Genomic DNA, 9288 nt, shown 5'->3' on the forward strand with positions numbered 1-9288 from the left:
ACCGATCAGTTCAAGAATACTGTCAAGTACTGCTAAATATAAAAAAATATTTTCTCCTGAAGGGGTTCCTCTAAACTCATTAAGGATTTTCCCTTTTTTGTAGAAAATCTTAAATAATACCCTTACAGTCATTGAAACTAAATAACTAAAATTAGGAATTCTATTATTTTTAACAAAAAGATCCCCCCAACAATTAAAAGATCTTCACTGCATATGCTAATTCAGAAACATGTCTTACTGTCCCAAGTATAGCAATATACTACATTTAAAAGCAATAGAGACCTTGCTGTCCATATCGTATATGTTTTGTGATGAATTCCCAATTTATTTCACCAGTGTCACACATAAAACTACTGAGAGCACAGCTTGATTTCCTCTCAAATCCGGCTTGACAAATCATATAATACACTGTAGGGGAAAGGCAGGTAGATGGTGGATCAGCTAAGAACATCTGAAATGAAATAAAAAGGCAAATGGAGAGATAAAAAGGGAACTCTTACAGCCTCACTTATTTTGTTTGTGAACGTAATTACTGTCAGAATTACTTTTACATATTTTATCAGTATTTCATATTGCTACATCCCATGGTTAAACAGTGGCAAAAATGAAAATAAAATTCCAATGCTGACAATTGTATTACATGGAGATTTGACATTTTGATTTTTTTTTCCTATCCAATTTTTGTATTTTTTGATGGTTTGATATTTTTGACTTTCCCTCTGTAGGATGAAAGTTAATGTAATCGAGAAAGATCATGGGTATTTGGGTAGGCACTGCAACAGCATTTTTCCTCCCTACTTGTCAGCCTAAAGATATCATAAATAATACCTGCTTATGTTTTTTATTATAATTTAAAATATTTTTAAAACTACTCTGTACATGTGGGGCATTTACCCACAGGTTTCAGGAGCTGAAAGTATCTTGCAAACAGCCCTGCTATGAACTTTTTCCACACTGTTATATAACACCTGTTATACCCACCTTCTACAAATAGGATTGAATAAAATCATTTGACAATCCTTTAGTATAAATAAATATCAGTACTGCAGATGAAAGATGTGCTGGGTCTAAGAAAATGCTTTTTTATTGTGTCATTTAGTCAAATGTTATTACACAATAAGTATTCAATTGAGTTTACAACCAAAAATCTTTCTCTTCTTTATATTTCAGAGGATGTCTTAAGATTTAGTATCCAATAATAATCATGGGTTGCAAATCTCAACTCTTCCTGACCATGTTACAATCATCTGGATCTGGAACGCTTCCACAACTGAAGGTAGGCTTAACCAGAGAGTCTCTAGGGAACTCTCCAGTTCAACCTGGAGAGCCTTGCCCAACTCATTTCACCAATTATGGGCCTCAACGTATTAATATTTGCTGACCTAACTATGGTCGTAATAAATAAATTTGGGAGAAAACAGCCACCACTTGTAATGAAGCTGTGCATAAATGCATTCCCCATTGCCTAAGGATGATGCTTCTAATTCCTCTGGATAAACAGAACAGTTTTTTTTTCCTCATTCACATTAGGGAAAGATAGCTTCTGAATAGGAGAAACAAAAAATGTTATTGCTGCCTTTTTGTGGTCATTGATAACTTTACAGCCCAGACTAGTAACCCTAATGCAGGCCTCACATCAGAATCTTTTTTTTAAATAAAGCACCAACCCACAATGCAATTACTTTGTAATCCCAGAACAATGCAGTGCAACAAAATAAAGGTCACAATTAAGCAAACGTTTCAACATTAATACTAATTATGCCAGGCAGTCACAGAACCTCTGTATTTAAGATGCATTTCTGTCTAGCTGACTGGGTGAAAGCAAATACAGGTAGTTCTCCACTTACAACCTAGGTTCTTTCTAGGCTGCCTTAGGAAAGCAGGTGGCCTCATTTTACAAATTTTACCTGTAGGCAGCCCTTGACTCATGACCCACGATTGAGCCCACCATTTCTGTTGCCAAGCAAGACAGTTGTTAAGTGAATCACTGCAGTTGTTAAATTGGAAACATGGTTAAGTGAATCTGCATCCCCACTGACTTTGCTTGACAGGTTGAAAAATGACCCCAGGACACTGCAACTGTCATAAATCCATGCCAGTTGCCAAGCAAGTGAATTTTGATCATGTGACCATGAGAATGCTGCAATAGTCCTAAATATGAGAACTGGTCATAATTCATTTTTTCAGTGCCCTTGTAACTTTGAACGGCCACTAAGCAAATGGCTGTAAGTCAAGCACTACCGGTAATTTGTGAAAAGTCACAACTCACAAGTGTTGCCAGCAAAATTAGAACTTTCTACCACTGCTGTGAAATAATATTTAGTTTCCATTACAATCATGATTTGTCTTCCTTCCTTAGGACTGGAGCTTTAACAGCAGCAAAAACACCCAGGGGCAAGTTGCAAGGAAGATACATTCCTTGTGTCTCCATGCAAACATAACCCTTTCCCAAGCCAGGTTCCCCAAACGGTGAGGTGTGCCTCCCTTGGGGCAGAGCAGAGTCCAGAGGACCTCTGAAGAACCTTTTAATTACATTTGAAATCCACCTTTCTTGCAGCTTCACTGTTCTCCTATATTCATTTTGGTGTTTGTAGTTTTAGGGGAGGTGTGTACATTAGAGATGACAACGAAGGAAGGAAGGTATGATGGCAAAAAGTTTACGTACTTTGCCTTTAAACTGTTTAACCCGGCGTTTAGCAAAAGGAGGAAATGGCAAGGCAGAAAACAACAACAAAAAAGTCGATCTGAACCGATATGAGGCGCTCTCGCTCCTAGCACCGCGCCCCAAAAGTTGAACTACAATCCCCAGAAATCCTCCAACGCCCCTTAGGCGAGCGGCCAGATTGCGGGAAGACTGGTCCGCCGCGCATTTACCTCAGCTCGGTTCTGGTTCTTGGGTTGCTTAGCTCGTGCTTACTGACGTCACGGGCAGAGACCAGCCTCGCGCCTCTGAAAGGCTGTTCCTGACGGGTCCGTGTGTGGACGGTTGCTGCGCCAGTGAACCACCGTCCGCTCCAGACAGTTGCCTAAAGGGAGGAGTTCCCAATGGATAAAGCCAAAAAAAAGCTGGGCGTCACTCCTTCCCACGCTGGCCAGGCATGGGGAAGAAAACACAGCAACATAGACAAAGATCAGCTCGGTCGGGTAAGACAAGGCGGAGCGGCTCCATCTGCGCGTGCGCGGAGCGACATTGGGGCGGCCTTCGGGTCAGAAGGCTTCCCGCCGAGTGGGCGGGGCCGAACGGCAAGGAAAGCTCCCTTTTTGCTGGGATGTTGCATTTTGGAAAGCTGGACTTTTGTTTTTTTTACTCAATTAAAACGCTGGGTAGATATGGGCTCTGTCCAAAGTTGTGTTAAGCTACACGAGGAGTGCTTGCTGTGAACCACACTAAAGCTGTCTTACCAGTTTTTCTCAACCTTGGCAGCTCTAAGACGCTTGGGACTTCGACACCCTAAGCCAGCAGAAGGGAAGGTTGAGAAATTCTGGTTTATGTCAAGCATGTTACAGATCTAAGGAGACCCTGTTCAGGAGGGTTAATGTTGGTTTCTACTATATTCTGATTATGTACTGTAAAGATGTACATTTTATTCCTTGTAATAATTCAAATGTATGCCATTCTAGCTTCTCTATACATATATTATCTTTGCTTCTCTTTATTACTTAACACACTATCAACATTCAAATTGGAATGTTTCTGTTTCACAAATTCTTCAAGTACCCTATGCATGAATCACATAATAGAAACTTTCCCTTGGAGAACCATTAATTAGCAACTCTGAGTCAAGTACGCTGTTCTACTTTATAATGAACCCTTCATCCACTGCAAGTTGAGCAGACAAGACATAGTCATTTACGAAGATTACGTTTCGTTTAAATTACTTTTTTTAATTTTACAATTTTAAGATGTGTTAAAGATATTAAGCATCTTAAAGTTTGAAAAACATTGGTTTAAATGAACATATAAAATGTACTGAATTAGGTAAGACACTTGGGAAAGTATTCATAAGATTGCTACTTTTGATGCACCAAAAATAAAGACAAAGTTTTGTAGTCTGAGTCTCTGAATACTGTTGAGTATCTTTGTCTTTGGGAGAGGCAATGTTTGTCCAAACTTTTGGGGACTATATAAAGTGCTGACTGAAATTTTTTCAGAAAAGCAACTGCAAGATCAAGAGATCAATATGGTTTAAACGTAATGATTATGTCCCAAATGGAAGTTTGATTAAACAATGTGTAGAAAATAAAGTAATTTTGTCTTCCCTCATAAAATTATAACTCTGGGGTTCCATGTTAAGCAACATGGAATATATACAATGCAGAACTAATTTATGTGGCTGTAAATCAGAACATTCCATTGCATTCAGTTAAAGAGCCACTCTGGTACAGTAATCCTGGCTTATAAATCAGGATACTGTGAATTTTACTCCTGCCTTGGACATGAAAAACTGGCTAGGTGACTTCAGAGCAGTCACTCTTAGTTCAACCAACCTCACAGGGTGGTTGTGGGGAAAAGGAAGAATTGGTCTTTTAACTACCTTGAATTATATATGAAAAATGAGGGCAGGATGAAAAAAAAGCTAACCCCCTCTTACTATGTTTAAGTTTTGTCATTTTAATTTTGTGAGTGAAATAAAGATGTCTTTATGTGTTGGGGGTTTTTAGCCTTCAGTGTCAGGAAAACACAGAGCTTCAAGCTATGACATATCAGCTATGGACCCAGATGATGAATCCGTCACAGATTTTACAAAAAATGAGCTCTTAGTATTCAAGACTAGCTTTGCAAGACAGAAATATGGTAACACTTACAGGATGGAACCTTATAGAAAATGTGAGTCTCATATAGTAAGGAAGAGAGCTGAAGATATTCTAAAGGTAAAGTATTTTCTAATAAGAATTAGGTTCTAAACCATAAGTTATATTATTTAACACTTTTGTTATATCTCCTATTAACAGCAAAGTTCATTTAAAATGTAGTTTATGGCAAATAACTTATTAAAGTACAGGTAGTCCTTGGGTTATGACAATTGAACCCAAAATTTATGTTGCTAAGTGAAACATTTGTTAAGTGAGTTTTTCCCCATTTATGTCTTTTCTTGCCATAGCTGTTAAGTGCATAATTGCATTTGTTAGGTTAGTAACTTAGTTGTTAAGTGAATCTGGCTTCTCCATTGATTTTGCTTGTCAGAGGCTGATCACCAAAACCCAGGACAGTACAACCGCCATAAATATAAACTAGTTGCCAAGCACCTGAAATTTGATGTGACCATGGGGATGTTACAACAGTCATGTGAAAAATAATTGTGTCTAAATGGAGCCTATTCATCATCCTCATACACTTCAGTCCCATTTGTGCGAGAAGCACCTTTTAAGGCACTTCCAGGTTGAAAGGATTAGCCATTGATATCACTGTTGCCTGGGGGATGCCCAAGGGGGCTCCTTTCATGTTCTGGTTGAGCGAATGATGGCAGCTAACCCCGCAAAGCAGCAGCACTTGGGCCTCGAATGCAGGCTTTCTAACCTTCAACCCAGAGTTCTAACCACTTGAGCCACTTGTTCCATGTTGTCATACACTAATAGAAATATCAGCAGTATTGGAGAAGTGTGTGTATAATGAACTGATTTTAATTAAAATTACTGAAATTCCCATGAGTTCATTTGCAAGTGCCCAAATGGGGCACTTCTGACTTGGCTACTAATAGCCTGTAATAGCTCTTTCCTGTCTGCCTTGAGTATTTTCCAGAAGAAAAGTGACTGATGATTGAAGGATTCCTTACAGGGTGAGTTGGGAAGTGTTGGCATTCTTCTTTGTCCTATTCAAATTATTTTTGTCCATGCAAGAAGCAGTAGTTATCTCTTTGTGTTGAACTTTCTTGTGTAAGAAGAAACAAGAAGTAAAAAGTATTGGACATCAATAGTGGACTTTTGAAAGTGACAGGGCCCTTCTTCACTAAGATCTACCACCTGACATAATTTAGCTGTTACCTTTTGGTAACATGTACTACAGTATGGGCAATTCCAACCTCTATGAACAAACCAGAGATCTTGCAGTTGAATTCTGAACATTTCTAACAAATTAGTTCATAGAATTCCTTGGGGAATATAATCTCTAAAATTAAAGTAATATAAACCTAAACTAAAATAATAATAAGCAAATATATTCTAACATCTTGTGAAGTTATATTTAACTTGTCAAAATAGTTCCTAAAATGGGATTATTTTTAATAAGTTGCAACAGTGCTCTATTGCAGTCAAAAAGCAGTTTGACATTTTTTTCTAAAATCAGTGGGATAGTGAATAGCCTGTTTAAAGCTAAAGTTCCATGAAGCAAACCTTCAAACTGAATACAGTCCTATTACATAGGTTTGGTTAAAAACACTTAGTTACAAACCCTATTGAATACTATTTTTACTGAAAAACAATATACCTACAGGATGTATCAAACATAGAATAGCTTTAAATGTTAAATGAGTGCTGTATAGACCATTTATATTTATATTTAATTACAATTATTGGTAATTTTGTTTGATCCTTAATAGCAGAAACTTCAAGATTTCAAATATATTGGAATCAATGGTGCCCCCACTTGTACAGCTATCTCAGAAGATATATTAGCAGGTGTCAAGGATCTGGGGTTTGATCGTTACAAGTATATAGTTCAGTTATTTCTTGTGCAAAAGACTGGTCAGTCAATACATGTAAGTACATAAACTACCCTATTCTGTTCTCTGAAAAATGCCCACATTTGCCTGTTGCAGTTGTGCAGAATATTATTTTTCAAATGGGACCCTATCAGATTACTAAAGTGGAATGGACTACCTTGTTAAATCATACACAAGGTCTTATGTTCCAGCATTTTCAAGAACAGTCAGCATATGGAAAAAATGCAAGCAAAGCATGTAAGTAATAGCCATCATAGCTGTTTTTTTCATTGAGTTCAAATTCATCTGCAGAAAATTAGCTCAGGTTGAAACTGGTAAGATGTAATAAACTGTTCTGCACACATCACCAATCAGATCTACTGTGTTCACTTGATGAAATGAAGCACTTTATTTACCTAAGTTAGTATGACTAAAGTTGTTGCACGTTACCGGTTGCTTCTCAGTGTTCTATCAGATGTGACAGAAAAAGCATGTTATGGAGGTTGTGGTAAAAAGGACCCTCCTACCTCATGCACATGTAAGCTACATTCATTACCAAACTGATGAGATGCCCTCATGTGCATCAAATATATGAACTGCAGAAATATAAGTGCCCTTGTACTAAAACATTCACAGCAAGTAGAATTGACCCTGAGTGGTGACAAGGAGGAACCATATTTCAAAGATAATATGGCTACTGTCAAAGCTTTGCTGGGGATCCAGTATGTATTGTGTTATTGCTTGTATAGATGCAAATAAAATTATGGTGTATTTTCAGAGTGATCTATTAAGGAATGTCATCTGATAGGAGATGACCTCCTGGCAGGAGACACTTTTCTGCTCTAATGCCTGCCCTTTGGAACAGAATTCCCCTAGAGCAGGGCTAGGCAACTATGGCCTTTTTATAATATTTGGACTTCAACTCCCAGAATTCCCCTAGAGCATGGGTAGGTAACTATGGCCTTTTTGTAATATTTGGACTTCAACTCCCAGAATTCTGGGGGTTGAAATCCACGTAGGAACCATAGTTGCCCACCCTGGCCCTTTGAAAGTCTCCAAAGACATGGCCACCTATGCTTAGGGATCCAGTTATGGTTTGACCTATACTAGATGTTGTACTGATTGATCTATAACTTTCATTTGCCTGCTTTTTTATATCTCTTGATTTTAATTGGGTTTTAAAGGGAAGTATTGTATTTCTTATTGGTTTCTGGTTTTGTTTGTTGGCCATTTTAATACCCATCTCACATTTGTACATCAATGAAATAAATAAGGTGCCAGCAATATGTACTTATTTTGGAGCACCTCTTTATGCTTTGGATGTGTCTGGATTGAAAGGATTAGCTAGCTATAAGCTTTTGCCCAGCAATAGGTACTATGAAGGATGTACAAAACAGTTACCTATTTACATATGTATTCCATTTATATAGCTACCCATCTCACATTCATGACTCTGGATAGCCTACAAGTAAAACAGTACTGAAAAATAAAAAAATAACACAGCCAAAACAAACATTAAAAACAATTGGAAAGCCATACAGTAGAATCACCAGTAATAGGAAGAGAATTGAGACCTACTGCATGGATTGAATTTTTTTCTGAATTATTTTTTAATGCCTTGGTATGTATATGGTCTTAACTCACAATAATTCACCTCATGAATATATATGTTTATTCAAAAATAAAACTGTTATTTTCCCCATACTTTTAAAGATTCTGCATTATTTTTATAACAAAATTACATAGACCTCTGGATTTTTTTTCCTTTTGAAGTATAAAAACTCAGGGAAATGTGAATCAGTTTTTAAATTTAAATGTTGAGGTAAATTGTATGTGTTTTAATTTTTGCAAAATAACCATGTATTGTGAACATTGCCTACATACCTGTCCGCAATATATAATTCCCATTTCCATGAGTACATTTTTTTATGTACAGGGAATTTGTGCAAACTTTGCTTTCTGTATAATGCTAAATCTAATTTTCTTTATATCTTTTGATTAATTATGGGATTGGATTTTAATTTGAGTCTTCTTTTATATTTTAGGCTATGTTCATGAAGATATATTGTTGCAATAGATTTGTTATGTGATTATGAATTATAATTTTAAAAGGTATGTTAATTAATTTGTTGTTACTTTGTTCTTTTCTTTTTCCCAGATTGCCAGCAGATGGGTCTGGGATGTTGCAAGAGACACTTGGGTCCAAGCACAATATGAAACTGAGAACTACATTATGGTGGCTCTAGTAGTTGCTTCCTATTTTGAGTAATTAATAATTTAATTAATTTGTGGACATTTATATAGCCGCCTACTCACTCACAGCAACTCTAGATGGCTTACAAACAGTAAGGAAGCATTGTAGCAGTATATTGAGATTTTTCTTGTTCTATTTGCTCAAATAAATATATTTGCTTCAACCACACTACCACTGTAACACTTTTTGTGCAAAACATTTATGACAAAGTGATACTCCTTGCTGCCTGTTGAGTATTGATAATCAAACAACTGGGCATGCCTGTTACTGTCTACAGGTAGTCCTTGGTTAAAGATGATTCATTCAGTGACCAACGTTATGATGGTGCTGAAAGAGTGTGGATTACAACTAGTCTTGAAGTTCTTGATTGTCCAGCATCCCTATAGTCAGGGTTGC

General features: G+C 37.0%; 2 protein-coding genes across 5 annotated transcripts in view; one reads left to right on the forward strand and one right to left on the reverse strand.

Moving 5' to 3' along the window:
• The window catches only part of ERMARD (ER membrane associated RNA degradation), a 40218-nt gene that overhangs the window by 28614 nt on the left and 2316 nt on the right, over positions 1-9288 (reverse strand). For 2 of the 3 annotated variants that reach the window (XM_087937910.1, XM_026705137.2), the window contains exons 1-2: positions 2875-3014; positions 283-451 (exon numbers count right to left, since the gene is read on the reverse strand). In XM_087937910.1, the coding sequence (XP_087794036.1) occupies positions 283-294 (12 nt within the window). In that variant the 5' untranslated portion in view covers positions 295-451; positions 2875-3014. Of the gene's footprint in view, positions 1-282; positions 452-2874; positions 3015-9288 lie in introns of those variants that run through there. The other variant, XM_026705138.2, reaches the window with a different exon arrangement.
• Positions 3007-9063, forward strand: DYNLT2 (dynein light chain Tctex-type 2). Of its 2 annotated transcripts, none has more exons than XM_026705146.2 (4): positions 3007-3144; positions 4663-4872; positions 6537-6695; positions 8797-9063. In XM_026705146.2, exons 1-4 carry the CDS (start codon positions 3046-3048, stop codon positions 8905-8907), a joined length of 579 nt encoding a protein of 192 aa, XP_026560931.1. In that variant the 5' UTR covers positions 3007-3045; the 3' UTR covers positions 8908-9063. The 2 variants fall into 2 exon arrangements, with proteins under 2 accessions (XP_026560931.1, XP_026560932.1); XM_026705147.2 differs by having other exon boundaries at positions 6540-6695.

The sequence above is a fragment of the Pseudonaja textilis genome, chromosome 1 (genome assembly GCF_049901715.1).
Source record: "Pseudonaja textilis isolate UNSWEBS1 chromosome 1, rPseTex1.2, whole genome shotgun sequence".
Classification (NCBI taxonomy): domain Eukaryota; kingdom Metazoa; phylum Chordata; class Lepidosauria; order Squamata; family Elapidae; genus Pseudonaja; species Pseudonaja textilis.